This window comes from Neovison vison, chromosome 1 (assembly GCF_020171115.1).
Source record: "Neovison vison isolate M4711 chromosome 1, ASM_NN_V1, whole genome shotgun sequence".
Taxonomy (NCBI): Eukaryota; Metazoa; Chordata; class Mammalia; order Carnivora; family Mustelidae; genus Neogale; species Neogale vison.
Genome location: NC_058091.1, coordinates 257,871,922 through 257,898,318, shown reverse-complemented (window position 1 = coordinate 257,898,318; position 26,397 = coordinate 257,871,922). Strand labels below are relative to the sequence as shown.

Here is a 26,397-nt window from a genome sequence, read left to right as displayed (position 1 = left end):
GCATAATGATAATGTGAAGTGGTGCCAAGAAAGGGATTACATACAAGCTGTTTGGATCCTATTTTACTCTACTCTACACTAAGCCCCTTCATTTAGGAGAAGTCTTCCTTTTAGTTCAACCAGTGCATTTTTCTCAGAGGAACCATCACTAAATCCTATCTCTGGACATTAGCAACTTCCAGTTTTGATCTCATAGCATCCTAAATGCAGACTGGGAACTTGACATGTTAATTAGTCTACTCAAGTCCAGACTTAAGTATTATTGTGTTCATTGGTTAAAACCCTTTATGTTACAAGTAAAAGAAAACAAAAATTGAAGCCACTTGAGCAAAAACTATTTTTCAGGGATATTTCTTGCTTTAAAAGGAGTTTAATGTATGGGCGCAAACAGTATGACCTGGACTCTTTTTCAACCTCTCTAATTATCAGCTGTTTTTGAGTCTATTCCAGGTTGACTTAAGTTTCACAGAACCAGGATGGCAGCTGGCAGCTTTGGGTTAGAGAGTTTAAATACAGAGGGGGTTAACAAACTCCATTTTTCCAGGAGTCTCGCTGAATATCTCATTTTGTTTCACTGACTTGGATTCAGTTGCATGCCCATCTCTGAACAAATTACTATAACCAGAGTGTTGCAATACCTCACGACTGAAGGATAGGATCAACTGTAAACAATCCACATGGTTGAAAATGGACAGGAAAATGAATTATTAAAGAATAATTAGAATGGAGGTGCCTGGGTGGCTCAGTGGGTTAAAATCTCTGCCTTCGGCTTGGGTCATGATCCCAGGGTCCTGGGATCGAGCCCCACATCAGGCTCTCTGCTCAGCAGAAAGCCTGCTTCCTCTCTCTCTTATCTCTGACTGCTTCTCTGCCTACTTGTGATATCTATCTGTCAAATAAACAAATAAAGTTTTTTTTTAAAAAAAGAAAAATCAGAATGCTTTGGACAGGAAAAGGAGAATGGAACTTATTCTGAGAAGTTAACCAATAAATGTCCTCTCTGTTGGGATGGTGCAACTTTGCTCTAAGTGAGGACTGCATCCATTCAGGAGGAAAAGTAGTGTAGCTATAGGGCTCATGAAGAGCTGAAGCTGGCTATAAATAGCAGGGCCAAAAAAGACTGCTGCTGTCATTCTTACTATTAAACAGTCAAATCTGCTGGCCTGGTGCAATCATTCATATTGACATCTAATTAACACAATAACTTTGACAGTTAAATTTCCTGATCACTTCTCAGATGGTTCTTCTGATTTTTTTTCTTGTTGTTGTTGTATCCTTACTCTTCCCCTGCTCTTTGGATTAAGACAATCATCAAAGTCCTACACACAGCCCTCTCTTCTCCCTAAGACTGTTTCTTGATGTTAGCCATTCTCCAGGTCTCAATTATCACAGCCTTGAGTAGGACTTCTAAAACCTCATTTCTTATAAATTATGGAATTTTGTAGATCAACCCAGTTCCTTTTTGCAAACTGTATCACAGCATCCTGGGATTGTTCTTGCTTGATACCCCCCAAACTATCTTGGAACTTTACTTAATAATATGAAGGAACAAGAAAAGTCTAAACCATACTCTAAGTAAGGTTTATTGTTTGCTAAATGCCTCTCTCACTAAATCCCAAGTCCCTTGAGGACAAAGACTATTCTATTCTCCTATATTATCAAAAAAATTTAATCAGTCAGAAAATTCATATCAAAATACACACCTTTCAGTCCAATGCAACACTCCTTCTACACCATTTCTGATAACCAATCCTCTCATTTTCACTGAAATAGTCATAGTGAAGGAATGATGGCCAGTTCACTATAGTAGTCTCTCCTACTTTTGAACAGCTATAATATCAGGAATTGTACTGGGGAGGAGGGTTGTTCTTTCCCAACATCTAAATCGCCTTCCTATGCGTGGTGAATCCACTACTCTATGTAAGGAAGCAAAATCCCATCTTACTTTATATGAATGGAAAGTAACAGATATATGGGTTGTTGTTTTTTTCCTGACCCATGGCATTTAGTGCATGATATGTTGACCTTATCTGGATATGTGCATCTGTTTTGGAAACAATGAATCTTAAGCAAGTTATCCAAACAAGCAGGAGTCGTCTAGAATTCATCTCTTTGTAACATCTAGTATCCAGTGGTAGTAGTGGTAACACCTTACCCAGACTGTTCCTAAGGAATGACTGTAATTATGATAAGGGTAGCTTGTATGATTTTGCTAATGTTATCCCCTCCCCTTGAATGTACTCCTCCTTAGCTCAGCCATTCTTCAAGGCCCTGCTCAAGTGCCTCCTGCACTGTGACAAATTAATGGAACAGCCACACAAAACTGATTTCTCCCTTTACACCCTTTAGTGTAGGGTATATACAATTCACATGGCTTTTGTATATAGCCCTGTAGTTATTTATATTTGTTTAGTCCCCTACTATTTTGTGAACCTCTTCCAGACTGTGGTAGAGATTACCGTATCTCTGAATTCCTTCCACTGTGCTTAACACATTACAGCCACTCAGTTAAGAGTTTAAAATATGAAAAATTAGATTTAGAAGAAATATTAGTGAAATGTAGGTCTACCTTCTCATGTAACAAAAAAGAAAAATGAAGTTTAGATACGTTTTAGGTTACCTAATCTCAGTCAGTCATGGTTGATCTAGGCTAAACTGGTGTCTTACTTTGAGAATTCAGTTGAGGAATCTTTGTTAAATCGTACAGAAAATGGAATTTCATTTACTCAAGAACATGGGGGTGATGACAAATGAGCAAGCATCTCACTCATTGACCCCAAGGTTATCTGCTAGACAACATGAAGGTATCATTGTTGCCAGTGTTCAATTGAGATCAATCCTCCATGTCTGGCCCCGCTCAATCAGAACTAGATCTGCAAAGGAAACTAAGAGAGAAGAGAGGGTATAGCACATCAAGACCTAAACCCAGACTCAGTGAGAGTGATCAACTCTGTCATAATAGAAGAGAAGTGAGGACTTTGCAAAATTGAACTCACTGGTGATGTTGAGAAGAGCTGTTTTACTGGACTCGTGGGGACCAAAACCTGAAGTGGGAAAAAATGTTAGAATGAAAAGTAAGAAAATAAATATATCCAGTCTCGTTTTTTCCCCCAGGAATTTTGTTATCAAGGGAGAATTAATGGGGTGGAAGCCGACTAGAGTTAATTAAGATTAGAATTATTTTTTGAGATGTCAGTCATTTTATTTGCTGATAGGTAAGATCCACCAGGAATGGAAAAAACTGATGATGGAAGAGAGGAGCTATGGTCAAGGGCTCAAGGAGGCAAGAAAGATGGTTTCAAAGCCCAGGACCCATATAAAAGCTGCTAGGACTCAGAAGTGCTCAGTAAATGTTGGCTAGTGTTATCTGTGATTGCTTAAATTTTCGAATAGTGAACAGGTTTACAAAACATAAACTCTCTATTTAAACACACACACAAAAGCCTGTCCTCTAGCGGTAGACTGCGTTAGTTCAAATTGGAGTTCTACCACTTGGCCATTGTATTTTTCTTCCTCGGGCTGTTTTCCTCAGTAGAAAGGGAGGATTATTAATACTCACGTCATCAGGCTGTGGACTTAACTGAGATAATCCGTGTAAAATTTAGCACTGTAATGGCACATGGTGAAAGCTCAAATGTTAGTGCCATTACAACGATAACTGTCATCCTGTTCTGTAACGGGGACCGTGATACTGTCCTACGATGAGTTTAGACACCACTGGAACCGTGGAAGATACGAGAGAGCACAGCCCCCATGACGCGCGCCAGCCAATCTGCGGGCAGGACGCCACAGGCTTGCACACCTCAGAACTCCCCACCGCCTCGCCTTCTAGTGACACTCTCTCCAGAAGGTACAGTCCCCAGAAAAACAACAACAACAACCAGAAACAAACGGCACGGCAACTAAAACTAGACATTGGTAAGACACATACAAAATCAAGGCTGAGTAAAGACAACCAGCTACAGACACCTAAACCCCCGGCACTCCACTTCCTTCTGCGCAGGCGCGGTAGAGGGGGGCGGAGCGCTAGATCGGATGTTCCTCCCCGTTTTTCCTCGGCGCGCGGTTTGCGCTGAACACCTCGCGAGAAGTGTGAGCTGTCGCGGGAACTGCATTCAAAAAGCCCTGGCGCTTCCCCGAGAGCTAGCTCGGTGAATGGGCGAACGTCTCTGGTCGTGAGGTGGTATTGCCGTCGTGAACCTGGGCGCCGTGAGCCCTCGTCACGAGTCGCCGGCTGCAGCAGCTGGGGAAAGGGGTGAGGAGAGAGGTAGGGGCCACGGGCCTGGAGGGAGGTGCGTGTGGAGAGGAGCGGTGGGAGCGGCCAAGGGATTCTCTCTGGGGAGTGGTGAGAGCAGGCCCTCAGGAAACCTGGGGTCTGGGTCACCGCGGAGGCCCGTAGCCGGAACAGCATCTTCAGCGGAACCCAGAGTTCTTCTCAGCCGGCTTCCGAGCGGGTCTCAATCTTCCGTTGGGCTGCGGACCGCCCCCGCCCCCACCCCGGTATTGTGCATCTCTAAGGAAGGCCGGCCGGGTCGCTTGCCTGGGCCCTCGGGTGACAACAAACACCATGTCAGCGCGGTACAGTATGGTAGCCACTAGCCACATGTGGCAGTCCGAGTTGAGAAATGCCGTAAATATAAAATGCACTCTGAATTTCGAAGACTACTCCAAAAGAACAAGAGCCCGTTAATAACGGTAAAGAGTATATGTTGAAATGCTAGCGTTTTGGATGAATGGGGTTGAATAAAACATTACTAAAAAGAATTTCACCTGTATTTACATTTCTTAACATGGCTCCTAGGAAATGAAAAGTCACATATCACTGCTCTCATTCTTTTTCCGTTGGTCAGTGCTGCCCCAGGACAGCTGCGTATCAGATTCTGCTTGTCATCCCCTAGCTGGTTTCAGCTCCAAAACCCTGTCAGTTCGTTGTTACTGTCTTATCTTACGGATGAGAGCACAAGACCTTAAGCTGTCCACGCTCATGCTACCAGTGTGTTGTGGAGTAAGAACTGAGGCAGCCTGAATCCCCGAGCAACCTGTTCTGAATGCTTTGTGCACGCTGTTTCTGAGAGGCTGAACAGAAAAGTGGTTCGGGGCACCAGGCTTTGGAGCTCGACCCTGGTCCTGTCTCAGCCACTTGCTAGCTGGTAACCCTGGGCAAGTTACCTAACCTTTCTGTGCCTCAGTTTGCATATGTGTAAGTGGTGGAAATGCCTTAAGTTTCATGGAATTGTTGCATTAGATAATACCAGCAAAGCACCACGTACAATGTCTGGCATATATCAAGTATAGTTCTTCAGCCCCACTACCCCTTTGCAGATTGACAGGCTAACTTACTCATCCCTTAGACCTTTGCAAAAAAAGTCGCTTCCTCAGATCTTTTTTGTCCATACTCCCTCACCCCCACCTCACTTCCCAACTTAGGACAGCGCCCCCATGTTACAAGCTCCTTCTTGCACTTAAAACACTTCTAAAACTTGACAGTTATTTAATGTAATGCATTTCCACAAATGGACTGTAAGATTCAAGAAGGCAGGGACATTGTCTCGTTCTGGGGTCAGCATTCTGTCCTCAGTAATACCACAGTACCTGAGACGTAATAGGAATTCTAGCAAATCTTCTGAAAGAATAAGAGCTTTTGGTTTTTTGTTTCTTTGGGGTTTGTTTGTTTGTTTGTTTGTTTTTTCCCCTCGGACATTGCTGGCTGGGATGTCTTGAGGCTAGCTCCCTTTTTTCTTTGGTAAATGTTGATGACAATAATGTTTAACTTCATCCCATCAAGAGGATTAAGTGACTTAATTCATTTGAAGCGCTCTGCCTGGCAAATGGTAAATCCTCAACAAATATATAATAAACACTGCAGTAACTAGTGCCTAACCCCATTACCTACAGGCTTTATTTATTTTTAAAGATTTTATTTATTTGAGAGAATGTGAGCAATGGTGGCAGGGGTAGGGGAGCAGAAGGAGAGGGAGAGAGTCTGAAGCAGATGCCTCACTGAGTAAGGAGCCCCACACGGCTCAATCTCACTACCCTGAGATTACGACCTGAGCCAAAACCAAGAGTCAGACCCTTAACTTACTATGCCATGCAGGCACCCCGGAAAGCTCCTGTATTTTAGAGCAGTAACTGCCAGCCTTCGTTAACAGGATACCTTTTTTCCCCTTCTCTCTCTTCTGAAAACATTTATCGCCTCCTTCATCTTTATTTTTACTTAATGACCTTGCTTCCTAATTCACTGATAAATTGGAGCATTTAGAAGGGCACTTATGCAGACTCCCACCACTAAGCTACCTACTTATCAGTGTCTGTACCCATATACTTTGCTTTCCCTTAGTTTAGATGAAATATTCATGCTCCTGTCCAAAATCAGTCCCTGTATATTAGACCTGACTCTTTTTCATCATTTTAGTAGCTCTCCATGCCTTCTATATCATCTCTTTTTCTTCTTGCCTGAATCTACCCCATGACATACAAGGATGCTGGTTTTTTCTTAAAATAATGTCTCTTAAAAAAGACGAACTTAATCCTACTTCCCCTTCAGTTACTGCCCCCATTTATTCTGCTTTGCAGCAAAACTGTGTTCCCTGTTTTCCCACCATTTTCTCCAACCCATTTCAGTTGGCTTCTAGGATAACACATACCCTTCATTTTCCTCCTACTTCACTGGTCTTGCCTGAGTATATTTTGCTGCTAATGGCTCAATCCATGGTCCTCTTCTCTTTAATTATGCTCTTACTCTGGTGACACCAAGGCTCAAGGATTTATGTTAATAAGTTCTACGTTTATATTTCCAGCCCAAATCCTACTCATATAGTGAACTGGTTACTTGATATATCTCATGTCCAAAACATAAGCCCCTGATTTTCTTTCAAAAAATTTTTTTACTTACAATTTTTGATGCTTCAGCTGATGGCAAATTTGCTCTACTAGTTGCTCAGGCCAGAAGCCTTACAGGCATTTTTGACTTTTCTCTTTTTCATATACCTCATGTTTAATTTTTCAGAAAATCATGTTGGCTTTACCTTCAAAGTATTTGTGCAGAATGTGATCATTTTTCCCCACTTCCTATACAATCACCCTTGTGTAAGCAATCATCTTACCTGGTCTTTCTGCTTCCCACTTGCTCCCCTCCAAACTATTAAACATAGCAGTCAAAATGATCCCTTTAAAGTATCAAATCTCTACTTCAGACTTTACAAGGACCCCCAGTTTCACCCAGAGTAGAAGCCAAAGTCCTTTCCATGGCCTAATTTGCCTATTCTGTATTATCTCCTGTGACTTAAACTCTTATCTTGTTCATTCCTTGGATGTCCTTCCACTTTAGTGCTACCCCCCTCCCTCTACTCCTTTTTCTTTCCCGAAATAGATACATAGCTAACTCTCTTATCCTCTACAAGGCTTTTTTTTTTTCCCCAAAGTCGCTATGACGGTTTTACCCTCCAACACTTATTTTAGATTTCATCCTAGTTGCAATACCCCCCACTTCTTCCAAGTTCTTTTTATCTTGTTCTTTTCTTCTTTTTCTTTTTCTTTTTTTATCCATATAATTATGATACTATTATGGCTTGTCTTCTCCCATTGGAAGGTCAATTTCATGACAGAGCTTGCCTCTTTCTTTCTTTCCTTGGCTGAAAAGTGGGGAAACCTTATTAACAGCCTGTTGCTCTTCGAATGCAAAGCGGAGTTTGAATCTGGCCTAAGAGATGGATCAATTTGGAAAGGCTGATGAGTAAAGTTGAATTATGTGGAATGTTTCTGAATAAAATGTTTAAGTCCTTGACTAAATATCTAGGATGAAAGAAATGTTTTTAATTACTCTGAACATGATTCTGTTTTGCATGTCTTCTCATGCATAATGGAAAATAGTAGTGAGCCTGTTGTCAGTACAGCAAATTTAATGTGTTCAAGAAGTTAGCACTGTTGTGAAAAGTTGTGGACATGATAGTCCTTGCCTTACAAACCTTATTCAAAGCTGCCTTTTTATATTTTAAGTAGCAGTGATGTTACTGTAAATTCTTGATTTCTTTCACTGTGCTCTTAACTTGATTACCTGTTATGGTAATATAAATATGAGACGTACCCTACCTCAGCTTTTAAGGAAGCTTAGCACACAAGTGAACAATTTCCTGATAACTGCATTTCTTAGGAACAAAGTTAAATGTGTCCGATATTTTTTCTTTGTTTGATTTAGTCTCAAATCAGGTAAAAGAATTTTCAGACCTTACTTTTAGAATAAGAATGCAAATTAGACTACTTAAAAGCCAGTAATGCAATCTTCAATGCTGTGTTTTTTATATGGCAGTAGTATTGGGGGGAAAGATATATTTATCTTTTACTATTGTTATCATTGTACAGATTATTTTGTTTAAGCTTAAGTACTTTCATTTCCTATATTTACAGTAGACTAAAAACGAAAAAAGAAAAAAACATGGAGGCAGATATAATTGCAGATCTTCGATGCAAGCTCAAAGAGGTTGAAGAAGAGCGACTTAAAGCTGCACAGTATGGCTTACAACTAGTGGAGAGCCAAAATGAGTTGCAGAATCAGTTGGATAAATGTCGTAATGAAATGATGACCATGACTGAGGTAGGACCCTGGACTCTGTTTACAAAGTAGTGCTTAGCTATAGAACATTTGTATTGTCTAGCAATTATTATTATTATTATTATTATTAGATTTATTCCTTTTTGAAGATTGTAGCTCTAGTTGCTGTTCACACCTACCTCTCAAAAAGGGTACTGAAGTGAATGAACTGATAGTGTTTCTGACCATGTATGTTCTGAATTTGAAAAATCTGGTTACTGTTTTCTTTAGCACCTCCTGGATTTTAGGTTTGTTTTGTCTGCACTCTTCCTTGGTGACCTCATTTGTTTCCTAGCTTTAGGTAACATCTAAATGCCTTATGACACAACACCAAGTCCTTAGTTTACTCCTAAAGTCTAGACTTGTGTATTCAATTGCCTACTAATGGACATCTCAAACATAACATAAACAGAAAAGTTGATTCCCTGCCAGCTAACAACATTCTCTTGCAATTTAGTTTACTTAGTAAATGTATAATAACTTGAGCCAAATTTAAGGGAATTTTACTCTGTATCCTTGTGGCCCTTATTTCTCATGTTTAATCCATCAACAAACTCTAAGAACCTGACCTATAAAACATCCATCTGTGCTATTGCCACTCTAATTCAGACCACCATCATCTGTCCTGTAAATTACTACTGTTGCCTTCTAACCAGGTTGCCTGCTTCCTTCATTGCCTTTCACACTGTTCATTCTTCACACAGCAGCCACATGGCCATTGAAAAATAAATGAAAGAGGTGCCTGGGTGGCTCAGTGGGTTAAAGCCTCTGCCTTCGGTTCAGAAGCCTCTGCCTTCATGATCCCAAGGTCCTGGGATCAAGCCCTTCATCGGGCTCTCTGCTCAGTGGGAAGCCTCCTTGCCTTCCTCTCTGCCTGCTTGTGATCTCTGTCTGTCAAATAAATAAATAAAATCTTAAAAAAAAAGAAAAAGAAAAAGTAAAAGAAATGAAAGATCCTGTAATAGTCCTGCTAAAAATACAACTATGGCTTATGATTGTATTAACAATATTCAAACCCCTTACTTGGGTTTGCGGATTCCTATGTGATCTGACCCATGCCAACCTTTTGACCTTATTTTAAACTACTTTCCCTTGTGCTTAGCTATATTGCCTTCATCTGCATTGCCCATCCCCTTACTGTCTTGGATTGAGTCCTCAACCTTTAGGTGTCTGTTAAATATCACTTCAGCTGAGAGGCCTTCCCTGAGTGTTCTGTAAATTTGCTATCATTCACTGATTCACCTAATTAACTCTGGATTATAAGCTCCATGAGAGAGGGAATTTTGTCTCTCTTGTTCACTTTTATATATATAAAATCTGGTACACATTTATTGAAAGAATGAATCTATTTTATGTAGTAAATGCTCAATAATATGTTTAAACTTTGATCTCAAAATTTAAGTACAGTAAAAAAAAAAACTGCATTTCTTGGTTTTCCCTCTTATTTAATCTAGTTTTTTTTTGTTGTTGTTATCTTACTTTTAAAAACTAGTTAAATGATTTTTGAAATAATGCTTTTTTTAATCTTTAAACTTCCCTGTCAAAGGGGCACCTGGGTGGTTCAGTTGATTAAGTGACTTCCTTGGACTCAGGTCGTGATCTCAGGGTCCTGGGATTGAGTCACATGTCGGGCTCCTTGTTTAGCAGGGAGTCTGCTTCTCCCTCTCTCTCTGCTCCTCCTCCCTGTTTGTCCCTACCAAAAGCAAAAGCAAAAGCCTTCTTAAATCTTCCTTTTGTCTCAACACTGTATTCATCTGAGTAGTCATTTGTAAACATTTCTCAAATGACTACGTTCTGGAAGTAAGGGATAATTTAGTATTTCACTTTGTGCCTTGTCCACTATTTTATTTTCAGAGCCATAAATATCATTATCAAACCAAATAATTCTCACTGGGAAAACTGAAATGCTATTAAGTGTTTTTTGTTTTTGTTTTTTTCACTAGCAAAGATTACTTGACATGTTGATGTGCCACGGAACACCTTACTTCCTTGACATGGCATAAAAATAATTACCACATCAGTAGCATGGATTAAAACCCTCTGGGCTTTTCTTAAGACTGATTAGCTACAGAGTTACTTCAGGTCTAACCTGTGGTTTTTACTTAGAAAGCAGCAAATACGTGAAATAAGAATGAAACAGTTGAAGGTGAGAACTGTTTATATGTGATGGCTTTAAGTTATTTTTATGTAATCGAATTATAATTGAATCTGTTTTCAGAATTATGAACAAGAAAAATATACTCTTCAGAGAGAAGTTGAGCTTAAGAGTCGAATGTTAGAAAGTTTGAGCTCTGAATGTGAAGCTATTAAACAACAACAAAAAACACACCTGGAGCAACTGAAAGAACAACTGAGCAGAAGCCATGGACAAGAAGTAAATGAACTAAAAAACAAGGTTTGAATATCTACGTATATCAAAACAAAAATGTTTCATGCTTAAGGAGTTAGGAATATGTAAATTTTAGGTGATGAAGATTTTCTTAATGCCATCTGTGCCATCATTAGAATATTGCGAGTGGGAACAATGAGAAACAAGAGTTTGCCCAAGGGAATTGTAATAATAACATTCTACTAATTAAATACAATTATTTAATTTCAGTAACTGGATATTTGTTATGGAATTTTAGTTTAGTGAAAAGCATGACCTTCTTGCTTGTAGTGCATAGTATAACAATTCCCTTTCAGAAAGACCTGTCCCCCAGCTTTCACTGAAAGAAGTAATCTTTTGTAATCTTACGAAAGAAACCAACAGTTTATTGTAAGTTAATGAACATTAGAATAATCAAACTTTCTTGCTTGGTTATTGAAGATAAGCTAATGACATATGATCTGCCTCTTAGAATTCAGTAAGGAAGGTACCATTATTGTCTGTGGATAATAGGTGAGAAAACCAGTGTGTAAACAGATTAAACAAATTGGACAAAAATTGCAGAAATCAGTCAAGATTTGGACTAAAGCTGTCTGATTCCAAAGCCAATGTCACTATACTTAGACTAATGACATGTTACACTGGCTTCATTTCACACATTAAAAACAAGTTGTCCATTCTTTTTTGGTTACCTCCAGTTCCTTCAGGTTACTTTAAAGGAATCTGGAACTTTTATTATGCTCTTCTTTGTATAGAGTCCATACTTTCCAAACTCTTCTCTACAAAACCTTACCCGACTTTTGGCTTGCTTCCTAATTTTCTATGTTTTGTGTAGCATCTTTTAAAATTTTTCCATATCTGTACCACCTATACTGTTAATTAATTTCTTTAAATTGACTCTCCTTTTAAATGTTTATTCATTTTAAGTAATGAGATCAATGAAATTATATATTTGAGTTGGTTGTATTTTTTTTTCTAAATTGTAGTCAGATGAACATAGCTATCAAAATGCACTTTCATGTAATACTTAGAATCATCTTACATTTGTACTGGCAAACAGTAATCCACCTTGTCTGGAACTAATCTGAGTTGAGACACCAATGACTGATAATGATAACTTTCCCCCGCCCCTGTCATTATATTTTCATTTTAGCAGTGGCTTTCATTACTTAAACAGAAAAAGAGTAATTTAGGAAATAGTCACAATCTGAAGCAAGGCCACTTATATAAGAATGGCTTTTTGGCAGAGCAAAGACTAAATTAGCCAAAAAATATTTTCAGTCTTACGGATGTTCTCAAATCACTTCTTCCAAAATTTTAGAGTTATAGTTGATATCTTTAACTTACTTACTTTCTTTCGAGAGAGAGAGAGTGAGCGAGCAAAAGATGAGTACAAGCAGGGTTTAGGGGCAGAGGGAAGGGGAGAAGCAGACTCTCCCACTGAGCAGGGAGTCTGACCTGGGGCTCAGTCCCTGGGATCCTGGGATCATGACCTGTGCTGAAGTCAGATGCTTAACTGACTGAGTCACCCAGATGCCCCTTGCTTATTTCTCACAATTACTCCATCAGCTGGTTTTAAGAATTTGATCTACAAAGGATCCATCTTTGCTGCTATCATTCTAGTCCAGATTACCATCCTCTCTCCCCTAGACTATTTTAGACCTCTATCCAGGTAGGCTGCTTCCATCATTGCTCTTTATACTATTCACTCTTCACATTGAAGCCAAAGTGACCAAGAGTCCAGACATACTTTGATTACTTGTAGGGACTATTTGTATGTTTATAGGTCAGTGCATATCACTGTTTTAAGATGCTTAGCCTTGGCCAAATAGGAAGACTTAATAGTCTCATCATGCAGTAAATTTAGGTTAGCCAGTGATGTTTTTCAGAAGAATAGCCACATATCAACATAGATTGTTCAGCTGAAAACTTTTTTTTTCACCTCGTGAAAATAGAAAAGGGAAAACAAGTCAAGAGACTCTTATTTTTTAAATAGAAAGCAGATATTAGGATATAGAACATTGATACCTAATTGAAGATAATTCTGTATAGGTGATAATTATAACCCTGGATATCAAGCAGAAGTTTTTTATAGATAACAGAAATTGTTTAATGAATGCTAGGTGTGGTGCTGAATGTTTTACCCCCACCCTCCATCTCAGTTGAGAGCCACACAATAACCCAGTAATTGTACAATCATTAACAGTTTTTACCTAAGAGGAATGAAGCAGGCTAAATCTAGGCTTGACCTTAAAACTTCATCCTTCTGCTGTAAGTTTGTTCCCTTTAAACTATATATTTTTAGTTTTCCAAGAGAGAACTGTATGAAAATGTAATTAGTTTGTTCATCTTGACTGTCTTATAAAATAGTTATTCTGCAGTTACCAGAGTAATTTATACTGCAACTGTATATTCTGATGACCTTCAATTACCTTTTGATTTTTTAAGATTGTGAATTTTTCTTTTTTACTTTAGTTAGAAAAACTGAAAGCTGAATTAGATGAAGCTAGGCTTAGTGAAAAGCAATTGAAGCACAAAGTAGATCATCAGAAAGAACTCCTTTCATGTAAATCAGAGGAAATGCGAATAATATCTGAGCGTGTACATGAAAGCATGTCTTCAGAGATGCTAGCTCTTCAAATTGAACTGACTGAAATGGAAAGTATGAAGGTAATTTTTATGGCATGTATGTTCTTTGGTTGTTTTTATTTTTTTTTTCTTTTTTTCCTTGTGTATTTTTTTACATGTTTTTCTTATAATCCTTAGGTAATTTTAAGGCTGAAATAAGATTTTATTTATTTATTTCACAAATAAAGATCACAAGTCAGACAGAGATCACAAGTAGGCAGAGAGGGAGGTGGAGGGGGGGAAGCAGGATGCGGGCTCCCAGGACCCTGGGATCATGACCTGAGCCAAAGGCAGAGTCTTTAACCTACTGAGCCACCCAGGTGCCCCAGGGCAGAAATATTTTTTATCTTAACTTTGATGCTACTAATTAAAAAGTACTTTGTAGAGTTTTTAGGTAACTTTTATTCATTCATGGTAAAGCTTTAGATTATATGGTTATGTAAAGCAGATTACCTTTAGATTAATGAAACCTTTGGAAGAACTTAGAGTCATTAACTTTGATCCTAGTTTGTGTCATAAAAGCCCTATATAAAATATTGGTTTCACGGAAATTGATATGCATATGAATGTAGATGTTTTTCATTGCAGGCTGAGGTTATTTAAAAATCAAAGGCTTAAATTTATAGAAAAGAAAGATAGCCTTTCATATGGCTCCCTGCTGAAAAATTTTAGTAATTTTTATTCTTTTATTATGCATCTTACAACTACTGACTAATTCTTTAGTTTTAGTTTTGGGCGTGAGCCACTTCTGATAGATAAACTGAGCAGCTGTTAAATGAAAGACTATTCAGGACAATTTCCTCTTTTTCAATTCCTGTTGAATAGACCGCCCTCAAAGAAGAAGTGAATGAACTACAATATAGACAAGAACAACTAGAACTTCTTAGTACTAATTTAATGCGCCAGGTAGACCGACTTAAAGAAGAAAAAGAGGAGCGAGAGAAAGAAGCAGTCTCTTACTATAATGCTTTAGAGGTACTATGATTAGAGTCACATTATCTTTTCCAATAATAATAAGTTGTTTTCTTGCTAATCTAACCTCTATTAGCTAAATTGTTTCCTTTCAAATTTAGAAAGCTCGCGTAGCAAATCAAGATCTTCAGGTGCAATTAGACCAGGCACTCCAGCAAGCCTTGGACCCCAATAGTAAGGGCAACTCTTTGTTTGCAGAGGTATGTAACAAATACCCCATTGATTAAATTAGCATTTCACTGAATACAACAGTAATGAAGCATGTTAATATTTTCTAGGTGGAAGATCGAAGGGCAGCAATGGAACGTCAGTTTATCAGTATGAAAGTCAAGTATCAGTCACTAAAGAAGCAAAATGCATTTAACAGAGAACAGATGCAAAGAATGAAGGTATAGTGTTATCACCATTGAAGGTCTGTTAAACCAATTTTGTATCTGCATTATGTGTACAGATATATCAAAGAAAGCATCTTTTCCGTCAAAGAGTGTACTTCATTATTTCTAGAACTGCATTATTTTAGAAAAAAATATCTTTAGATGGACTAAAAGTTCTATTATATCAATTTCAAAAAATTAATCCTTTAGTAGGTGTTTAGTAGTACAGTTAGCATCTGTTAATTGATTTTTTTAATGGTTACTCAAAAGCTTTGTGATTGATTTCTTTTTTAATGGTTACTCAATTTCTTTCCCAGAAATATACAAATCTTTGTGTAGCAGAGAAAAATTTCACAAGTTTTCATTTCCAGCTGTTGGCCTGGCATTTCTTAGCACAGGCCTAAGATTCCTACTTCATTGAAAACTAGTTCTCTCACATTCTGCAGTTCTCCTGCAAAGGCTTATTATAGAGTGAGATTTGGATACCTTTTTCTTGCAGTTCTTCAAGACAAGTGTATAGGCCCATTTAATTTAAAAAAATTTTTTTAATTTAAATTCAGTTTAATTAACATATATTGTATTATTTATTTTAGAGATAGAATTCAGTGATTCATTAGTTACATGTAACACCCAGTGCTCATTTCTTCAAGCGCCCTTCTTAATGCCCCATCACCCAATTACCCGATCCCCACCCATCACCCCTCCAGCAACTCTCAGTAGGCCCCTTTAATTTTAAGGGTTTTTTTTGGTTATCATTTTAGTCAAACAGCAGTAACCGAAAAACATGCAAAAGTTGGAAAAATTGTAGTATTGTACCGTCTTTTAGAATCCCGATCCCTGACTGTTATGCCTAACTGGTAACTAGAAGTCTAGAAGGCTTTCTGCCTTTTATTCAGGGTGGTGAGATTTAAAAATAGGAAAAATTAGTAATGAAACTTTGGTATTAGATCAACCTGGGATTGAATTATAGTTCTGTCACTTGCTAGCTGTGTGACCTTGTCCAAGCATTTTTACTTTTCAGTATATCATCAGTCACCCTGTTTATAAAGTAGATATGATAGAACCTGCTTCTTAAATTGTCCTGGAATTAAATGAAAGCACAGTAAAATGCCTATACAGTACTTGGCATATAAGGAAGTGCCAATTTAACAAACAGCTATAGTTTTTAAGGATTTCGACAGTACTGCCTGGTTTACCAAGATTTCCCCTATCCAGGAATGATTTTTTTGTAAATTTTCTCACATTTGCTTTTTGCTTTCTTTCAGTGTGTGTGTGTGTGTGTGTGTGTATAGAGTAATACATACATATTACATATTTTCAGTATAATTACTATTATTAATCTCCCAATGTTCCCATGATATTCCAAGTTATCTTTAGAAGCAAGTAGATACGAATCTTCTTAGACTCCAGTCTGAAGCAGGAACAAAAAGCAGGTCCTTAAGAATGTTAAAAGTCATCTTTCTATCTTCATAACCACAACTGCAACTGTATTATCATTGTTTGCTTTACTCAAAACTAAACTATTGGCAATTTTTAGAACTCTGGAAATTTCTGAAAGCAGAAAGGAATGGTAATTTTAGATTCCAGTTAATTTCCCTTCAGTAGGTATGTAACTCCACCAGGTTTTGGTGGATTCATAATTAGGTAAGTTGATTACTGTTATTAAAACATAAATGTATTTATATTTTTATTGAAGATTCCCTTGGTATCCTTCGATGTCTCTTACCTTTGTTTTCCATCCTTGTCATTTGTAAATCTCGCCATTATAAACTTAACATAACTTAGCAATAATCTTAGGAGCTGCATCTTGATTCGAAAAAAGTTTATGAACTTAACATAACTTAGCAATAATCTTAGGAACTGCATCTTGATTCGAAAAAAGTTTATGAACTTAACATAACTTAGCAATAATCTTAGGAGCTGCATCTTGATTTGAAAAAGTTTATGAACTTAACATAACTTAGCAATAATCTTAGGAGCTGCATCTTGATTCGAAAAAAGTTTATGAACTTAACATAACTTAGCAATAATCTTAGGAGCTGCATCTTGATTCGAAAAAGTTTATGAACTTAACATAACTTAGCAATAATCTTAGGAATCTCGCCATTATAAATGTGAATAGCGTAATAATTTCTTCCACATAATACTATTGAAGTTAATCAAAGTTTTGAGAAACCCCATCGGAACCTTAATGACAGTGCATATGATGATTAAAGTATAGCATTACAGTGTTTGGACAGGTTTATTTACCAGTTAAGTGATGCTTCTGGATCATAGCCATTTAGTTCAATTTTATGTTTCACAGAAGTACAAATAATTGTTACAGTTGTCATGTATTACTCATAAGTACTCAAGAGTTATATCTATAACTAAACTTCTTGATATAAATATTTTCAAATTATTAGATTATTGAAGAAGACGTAGTTAGTTTAGTTTCCAAACTGAATTCAAGGTTACATAGTACAGAATGTGCATTGTACCAAAATACAGTCATCAGAATCTTCCTTTCCTCCACTCAGTTCTCTGTGGGGTGTTGGGTGGTAATTTTTCTTTTTTTCTTCTAGTTACAAATCGCCACATTGCTGCAAATGAAAGGGTCTCAAACTGAATTTGAGCAGCAGGAACGGTTGCTTGCTATGCTAGAGCAGAAGAATGGTGAAATTAAACACCTCTTAGGTGAAATTAGAAATCTGGAGAAATTTAAGGTACATGTAACCCATTCAATAATGCAGCCAGATTTGGTTTGAATATCTTAAATCAGTTTACTCTTGAACAACATGGGGGTTGGGGATGCCCAACCCTGTGCAGTCAAAAATCTATATAACTTTTGACTCCCCAGAACCTAATGAGTAGCTTGCTCTTTACTGAAAGCTTTACTGATAACAGGAACAGGTGATTGACAGATATTTTGTATGTTATACATATTAAATACTGTATTCTTAAAGTAAGTTAGAGAAAGTAAAATACCATTAAGAAAATTATAAGAAGAGAAAATACATTTATAGTACTCTACTGTGAAAAATTCCCATATGAGTGGACCTGTGCCATTCAAACCTGTATTATTCAAGGACACCTGGATTAACGTAATTTGTTATTTATGTTAAGTAATAAGAATTCTTATATTCTGTAGAGCTTATATGAAAGTACGGAGTCTAAGCTTTCTGCCAACTCTGGAGCTCCGGAAGATAACACCTATTACACAGATTTACTTCAGATGAAGCTTGACAATTTAAAGTAAGTGTTGGGCGCTTAGAAAGATGGACATTCTCTTGATGTACTTTTAATAAGTAGTGTTAGTGACTACAAATTTTTGTTTTCAAATTGCCAAAAGAAATTCCAGGAAAAAAAAGCATCAAAAATACCTTTGTGTAGCAAATAAGATGTAGTCAAGATATAATTAGTGCTGGTTATTGAAGAAAAAAATACTTTCAATGAATAATTAAATATTTTTTTCCCATGTTTAGCATTTTAGATTGGTAAGAGAAAAGAACTTTGACATAGAAAATGTTCTTATAATCTAAATTTTTCAGGAACAAATATCATCTAATTTGAAACTTGAAATTATTTACACATGCATTACTGTGGAAAGAACATTTTTCTCTTCCTTTGAAGGATGTATTACATTTTTTATTGAAAGTGCTGTTGTTAAAGCTTATTTGTTTATTGTCTCTTTGTTACTTAAAACCCCCAAAATGTGTGTTTATCTAAGAATTCAAATATCTAATAAAAGATTTGCACTAACAATATGTTTTACATATGTGTATAAAACACTTATATATGTTATGTGTTATTTTAATATTCTTTGGTTCTCCTTTTTTTATTTATATAGCAAAGAAAATGAAAGCACTAAAGGTGAATTGTCCATACAACGAATGAAAGCATTATTTGAGAGCCAACGGGCTTTGGATATTGAGAGAAAACTTTTTGCAAATGAAAGATGCCTCCAGGTCTCCCAAAGTGAAAATATGAAACTGAGAGCTAAACTAGATGAGCTAAAACTGAAGTATGAACCTGAAGGTATGTATGTCTCATATATTTTGTCTTTTAAATTACGAGAAACTGAGAAATCATATCAGGTGTTTTTTTTTTTTCTTACTACAGCTTTATGCAAATCCCATTACAAACTAATTTGTGGTTGTGTATCTCAATCTAATAAAACAAATTTATTGCTATAAAATGTGTAAGAAAATTCAAAGAAAACTAAGTACTGGGTATGAATGAATATAATAGATATTCTGTTGGATATCTGTGTATTAGAACCTTGATAAGGTTTGAAAACTTAGAGGCTTTTCCATTTACAATTGCAGCATCTTTTTTTTTTTTTTTTTAAAGATTTTATTTATTTATTTGACAGAGAGAGATCACAAGTAGGCAGAGAGGCAGGCAGAGAGAGAGAGAGGAGGAAGCAGGCTTCCTGCTGAGCAGAGAGCCCGACGCAGGACTCGATCCCAGGACCCTGAGATCATGACCTGAGCCGAAGGCAGCGGCTTAACCCACTGAGCCACCCAGGCGCCCCGACAATTGCAGCATCTTATGCAATATGTCGGAGAGTTTGATTTTGTTGAAGCAACTGATGTTTGGGAGCTGTATTAGTTAATGTTGTTTATAGAAAACCTAAAATAGTGGAGACTTAAACAAGATAGGTATTAAGTCCTCTTGTTACAGAAGTTTGAAAGAGACATTCTGGGACTGGTCAGAGTGTCACAATCTAGGCTTCATTTGCATTGTTCATCAGCATAATCCTTGAGCAAAACTGAGTCATGTGGCCTCACCTATAAGAAAAGCTGAGAAAGGTAGCCTTGATTCTCAGGAGCCATGTTCCTAACCACATCTTGGGATTTTCTTTTTTTTTTAAGTGTAACGGGCATCTAATATTCTGTTAGTTTCAGGTATATATCATAATGATTCAATATTTATACATTACAAAATGACCCCCCATGATAAGTCTAGTTTCCATCTGTCACCATACAAAGTTATTACAATATTACTGATTACATTTTTGGGGACTCTATTATTGAGGAAGACTAGTAGGACAAATATTAGGGGACGATTAGCAAATCTAATCAGTAAGGTAGAAAATAACATTACCATGTGGGCTCTGCATGTTATACACTAAAAAGAGTGATTTTACTGTTTGTAAATTTAAAAAAGATGAAAGGCCAAAAGTAAAAAAACCTAAGAATGCAATGGTTCTTAGACCCAAAAAGGTGTTATTACGTGTTTTAGGGTATAAATTTTCAGCCAGTTTTTGCCCCTACGCTGTTCATATTCCTAAGACTGTCTTCATTATTGTCTCACTGACTCAAGGGATTCTTAACAGTAGTGGGGAGGTTGTCAGCAATAGTGAGGTTTTTTAATAGTTTAAAAAGGCTTCTTTTTCATCCTTTTTCTCTTCCCTGATTCTAATAGGCTTTCCTAATTAAGAATAATACGAATTTCAAAAGTCTGCTGAACTGAGCACAGCAAAGAGACAGAAGGAAGTATGGTTAATCTAGTTGATGTGGGTGCAGTACAAGAGAAAGGGAAAATAACGATTTAACCCCATGTCCAACTGTGGTTTCTCCAACTTTACTAACTTTTTTGATTTTGAATATTGATTTTGATTTTGAAAATGAAAGACTCATTGGTGGGGGATAGGGAAAAAGTATTAGAGCAATTAATTTAGTGACTGAAAATAGACCTACATGGGGATGGAATGATATTGTGTTACGCAGTAGGGGTCAGAAGGCTATTGCCATAGTCTGCAGTGAGACATACTATGGTTTGAACTTGGGAAGTATCCATAGTAGAAGTACTAAGATCTTGAATATATTTTGTGGGTGGGGCTAATAGGCACAAGTTGCCACAGAGAATTTGACTTGTTCTTTGCATGTAATCATTACAACAAACAATATTAAGTGGAGTGGATGTTTTTAATCCCCATTTGACAGATTAAAAAAAAATAAAGCTCAAGAGGTTAAGTACTTCCCCAAAGTCGTCCAGCTGCAGAGTGCTGGTATGGGATTTGTACCTGGATTCCTTGACTCTTAGCCACTGTATCCTTTGTTACCTCCACACTGAAGTCTTACAAAACCCCATATAACTTTTATCACAGTATCAGAACATAGAAGTTTTCATTGCGAGAACTAAGTCTTTTGATTTCCCAGGGAAAAATTTATAGCCAGATAACCTTTAAAAGGTATAGTTAGTGAAGTCCATGAAAAAAGAAAGGATAAAAGATTTCAATAAGGAGATAAGTGGGTTTCAAAAGAATGAGGAATAGGAAAGGAAAAAGCTATATAAGTAGTTCTCTTATGTTTACTGTGTCTTTGTTTTGACTTATTGACTGAATATATTTCTAATGGTTTTTGTTCTCAGAGAAAATCGAAGTGCCTGCACCCAAAAAGAGGCGGGAAGTCCTGCCTGTGGATATAATCACCCCTAACAATGTATATACCAAAAGTGCTGTTGGGGAAGAAGTTTATAAATTACCACCTCAGAAAGAGGAGGCCCAGTGCTGTCCCAGCATTTCTGAAGTTAACTTGCAGTTAGAAAAGACAGTTTCTATAAATACACCAGGAATCAGTCTCTCTCCTCACAAAAGTCTGCCCATGGATATTCAGCCAAAGAAGGAAAAGAAATGTGTGAAACTTATAGGAGTTTCAGCTGACTCTGAAGCCTTAAGTGAAAGAAGTGGAAACACCCCAAATTCTCCCAGGTCAGTGTCCTCTTTTCTTCAGGGCAACCAGCAGGCCTCTCCATCTCTTCTCTGTCGCTGCATGAACTGTGCTATCTATGTCTTTATCTATTTTCTTAGTATTGCATGTAGTATAATTCCACAGTTTCATCTGCCTACCTTCAACTTTTCTAAAACCTTAAGAAAAACTAAAATGATTACAAAGGGAAAGGATTCCTGAACAAAGGAATTACTTTCAAAAGTTACACTTTGCTCTTTCATGAAACAAAAATATCACAGTCTAGTACATCTCTGAATGTTTGTTGGTTTGAATAAATGAACAGTTATTTTTTTTTCCCTAGTTCAAGAGTGGCGATGAAAGAAAAATTATCTTACCTCTTAAAAGGGCTTTCTAGTAGTCTAAGAAATTGCAGCTTTCTTGATAACTGTTAGGTGAATTTTTTTTATGGCTTTTGAAAATGTTTCTCCTAAGTCTTTAAGAATGAGCTTTGATTTTGATACTTTTAAATATCAAAGGTAATTAATTTTCATTTTATATCAAAACTTCAAAGCCTCTCATTTCTACATATTTGAGTTTGTGACTAAAAGAGAAAGTGTCAGACATATATGTATATAGGACTTAAAATTTTAAGAATCTTATCTTTAAGAAAATAATAGAGATAAGAGAAAGTGAGTGGAAGAGAAAGGTAGGTAACAGTGGCCAAGGGTAGGATGGAATAAGGCACAAGCCCAGGTCTTCACAAGTAGGACCAAGGGTAGGGCAAGAGAAATGAAGAAAATGGAGAAGGTAATAAAAAGATGATAAAGGATGTCTGTATGCAGTGGAATAATAGATGCATTTAAAACAAATATCTTCAGATTTAAAAAATTAAGAGTATTGATGTGGAAAGAGCTTGGATTGTTGGCTTATGAAAGGAGATCTTTAAGGTGCTGCTAGGGCTACATGAGTTGTAGATGGGAGGGTACAGAATAAGACATGTTACTAGTGTGCATTTGAATTAATATAGTCAGGCATAGTTCACCTTTTTAAAGGGGCTGTTTTATATGTTTTATCTGATTTTTTTTTTATTAAAAGTCTTCAGTGCTATTAAATGTGGTGCTCTATAGTGAAAGGCCCTCAACAACATGAGCTGCTATTACTATTAAGAGAAGTACAGTTGAGGGCACTTGGGTGGCTCAGTTGGTTAAGCGACTACCTTGGGCTCAGATGATGATCCTAGAGTCCTGGGATGGAGTGCTCCATCTGGCTCCCAGCTCCATGGGGAGTCTGCTTCTCCCTCTGACCTTCTCCCCACTCATGCTTTACTATCTCTCTCTCAAATAAATAAAGAAAATCTTAAAAACAAACATACAGTTGACCCTTGACCAACACAGGTTTGAACTGTTCAGGTCCACTTATATGTGGGCTTTTTTCACTAAATACATTGTTGTAAATATAGTTTCCTTATTATTTTCTCTTATAATGTTTTCTTTTCTCTAGCTTTACTGTTAAGAACACAGTGTGTAATATATATACAAAATATGTGTTAATTGATTGTTTATGTTATGGGTAAGGCTTCCAGTCAGCAGTAGGCTATCCTTAGTTAAGTTTGGGGGAGTCAAAAGTTACATAAGGATTTTTGACTGTACAAAGGCCAGTTCCCCTAACCCCTTCATATTCAAGGGTGAACTGTAATTTATTACTTCATTCCTTGAATTTTTATATAATAACATTGTAAGTCTCATAAAATAAAAGTTTAATATTCTTGAGGAAAAATACCTTGAAATGAATTTTATCTCTCTCTGTCTCTCTCATACACACACACACACACACACACACACACACACACACAGTTCCAAGTAGTTCTGAAATGAATTCAGTAGGTTATGCTCGTATATATGTGATTCATTGTGGAAGTGTGCTTGACCATTGTATATTTCTGGAGGCAAAGTTCCAGAATTGAACAGTGCGGACCTTGCTATCTGTTGTCTTCATTTCTTTTTTCTGCCTTTTTTTTTGCTTGATAAAAGTTACTTAAACAAATGTATTTAGCTACTTGTTTGACTCAAATTAAGTAACATGTTGGAATTTTGTCTGGCAAATTAAACAAAAACAAATAAAATACCACAAAAATTTGTTTTTGTGTATGTGTGAGTCCATCTGCTACCTTAAGACGTTTCCAACCTTTTGTTCTCTGCATAATTAACTTAGATGCGCAATCCTATGATATTGTAACAGTAAATACAGGTTTACTGGGGACTACACTACTGCATGCTTTATAGAGTTAATTGATGCTCTTGCTATAAAATCTTTATAAACCTTTTAAAATATTTCTCCACTGTTTATTTTTTCTTAAGTTAATATTCTGCTAGTTGAAATTCAGTTTAAGTTTTGGTTTTTGTTTTTTGAGGCAAATTGGTATGTATTCATGCAGCCCAGGTTACTATGTTATATTTTTTTTTTTTTACCTATATATTTTTTCCAATTTATTTATTTTCAGAAAAACAGTATTCATTATTTTTTCACCACACCCAGTGCTCCATGCAAGCTGTGCCCTCTATAATACTATGTTATTTTTATCTTATGTTTGCCTTTTGTATGTCATATTACACTAAAATTGTGCTCTAGCATTTAAATTTTTTTATTAGGTGTATTATCACAATTGACATTCCATTATATTTTAGAATTCTTGAATTTAGGCTTTGCTATGACTTTTATCAACCTTAAAAATATCTTTTTAGGTATTTAAAAAATTAAGTCTGTTGATATAAAAAAGTTTCTTTTAGAGAGGCAGTGACTTAGTTCTTAATGGTATTGGGGTCAACTATAATTTTTTCCTCATATACATAAAAAAATTGATCATGTCTCATTTGAGGTTCATTATATGAGAGGTTTGTTTCTTAAGTTTTTTAACTGCATTTAAATTCAGAGTGGATGCTTTAATGCCTGTAGGTTAGCTGCTGAATCAAGGCTTCAAACAGAAGTTAAAGAAGGGAAAGAAACTGCAAGCAAATTGGAAAAGGAAACTTGTAAGAAATCACACCCTATTTTATACGTGTCTTCCAAATCAACTCCAGAGACCCAGTGCCCTCAGCAGTAAGGACTTTTCTTTAATGAGAGTAAGGTACCACTTGCCCAAAAAAGTTGATTTGGAGCTTAGTTAAGATTGTCTTTATCTGAAAGATACAACATTGTAGATTAGTTCTTTCAACCTGCTGTGCCAAGACCTGGCCTTTTCATGTTCCTTTGATCAAATGTTCAAAATTTGGTTGTGATTCCAACCAGAAGAGCTCCTTAAATGATGACTCTTCATGGAGCTTCTATGAATTACAGTAAATAAACTAATAATTAAAGGAAAGTGTTATAAATCTATTTGTTGTATTGTATATGGATTTTTAAGTGTTATTAATGCATACCTTCAAAGTCACATATTTGAAAAGAGAATACAAAATTAACTATTATATTTTCCTATGTACTTTTTAATGAACTTAGTTTTTCACTATATTATGAAAACAGAAAACTTGTTTTAAAAATATATATTATAACTGAGTTTTGTCAGTGTTTTAATTAGCTATGTCCATCTTTGTGTCCATGTACATCATTTATATTTTATGTCTCAAGTATATGAAAAATATAATTTTGAAATTTAAAATAAAACTGAAAAAATTTATCCCCTTTTTAAATTTTTTTACTCTGTATAGATAACACATTGTTATCAAAAGGGGATAAGAGAAATAAAGTAAAACTTGATGGATTCTTAATTCCCTAGCACATATAATTTTTATATATACACATATATAATTTATATAATTATACACATATATATTTTTTTAATTTTAAACTTTCCAAATAAAGACTTTTTTTTCCTTTAAATGATTGTAGACTGGTCTACAACTTAATTTCATATATACTGTAGGTGGATGTATTATATATAAAGAGAGGGATGGTGGTAGAGGGAGAGAGAGAGTTATGTTAAGAACTTGGCTTATGTGATTATGGAGGCTGACAAGTTCAAAGTCATCAGGATGGACTAGCAGCCTGGAGACCCAAGGAAGAGCCAGTGTTACATACAGTTCAGATCCAAAGGCTTTTTGCTATAGAATTCTCTCTTGCTCTGGGGAGCTCAGTCTTTTGTTCTATACAGGATTTGCACTAATTGCACACACAGACTCACATTATGGAGTGCAAACTACTTTACTCAGAGTCCACAGATTTAAATGTTAATCTCATCCAAAAACACTCTCATAGAAATATCCAAAATAATGTTTCACTGCATATCTATGTTCTGTGACGCTACCAAGTTGACACACACAATTTTTTTTCAATTCAATTAGCAAAGGTGTAGTACATCATTAGTTTTTGATACAATGTTATTGATTCATTTGTTGAGTATAACACCCAGTGCTCATCAAATCACATGCCCTCTTTAATGCCCTTCATAGTGGTTTAGATAAGTTTACTGAAATATATTAAGTAAAAGGAAATCCCCTCCCACTTGTAAGAAATTAAATAAACTTAATTTTCTGCAAAAAGCATACTCTAAGGGATTTAGAGACTTCACATTAAATAATATCTCTTGCAAAAAGAAGTAGCTGAAGGCACCAGGAAATGAAAATTTTAACCTGAGGATAATAACAAATATTTGACCGTATTCATTGCATATTATAGAATGTAGATCCATTCCTTAACATGGAGTTTTTACTATGAGCTGAGTGCTGGGGGCATAAAAATAACCCTTTAGAATTCACAGTTTAATAGACCCACATAGATGAGTAGTGGTAGTGCTATTATTACTAGTAGTAAACACTT

General features: G+C 36.3%; 1 protein-coding gene across 3 annotated transcripts; it reads left to right on the top strand.

Moving 5' to 3' along the window:
- Nucleotides 1-4,108: 4,108 nt before the first annotated feature.
- On the top strand, nt 4,109-24,960 carry SPDL1 (spindle apparatus coiled-coil protein 1). Of its 3 annotated transcripts, XM_044229771.1 has the most exons (12): nt 4,109-4,267; nt 8,407-8,593; nt 10,809-10,985; nt 13,434-13,628; nt 14,412-14,561; nt 14,660-14,758; nt 14,837-14,947; nt 17,497-17,637; nt 18,063-18,166; nt 18,762-18,949; nt 21,290-21,629; nt 24,541-24,960. In XM_044229771.1, exons 2-12 carry the CDS (start codon nt 8,435-8,437, stop codon nt 24,686-24,688), a joined length of 1,812 nt encoding a protein of 603 aa, XP_044085706.1. In that variant the 5' UTR covers nt 4,109-4,267; nt 8,407-8,434; the 3' UTR covers nt 24,689-24,960. The 3 variants fall into 3 exon arrangements, with proteins under 3 accessions (XP_044085706.1, XP_044085699.1, XP_044085691.1); XM_044229764.1 differs by lacking the exon at nt 24,541-24,960 and having other exon boundaries at nt 4,109-4,255; nt 21,290-21,872; XM_044229756.1 differs by lacking the exon at nt 24,541-24,960 and having other exon boundaries at nt 21,290-21,872.
- The last annotated feature ends 1,437 nt before the right edge of the window (nt 24,961-26,397 follow it).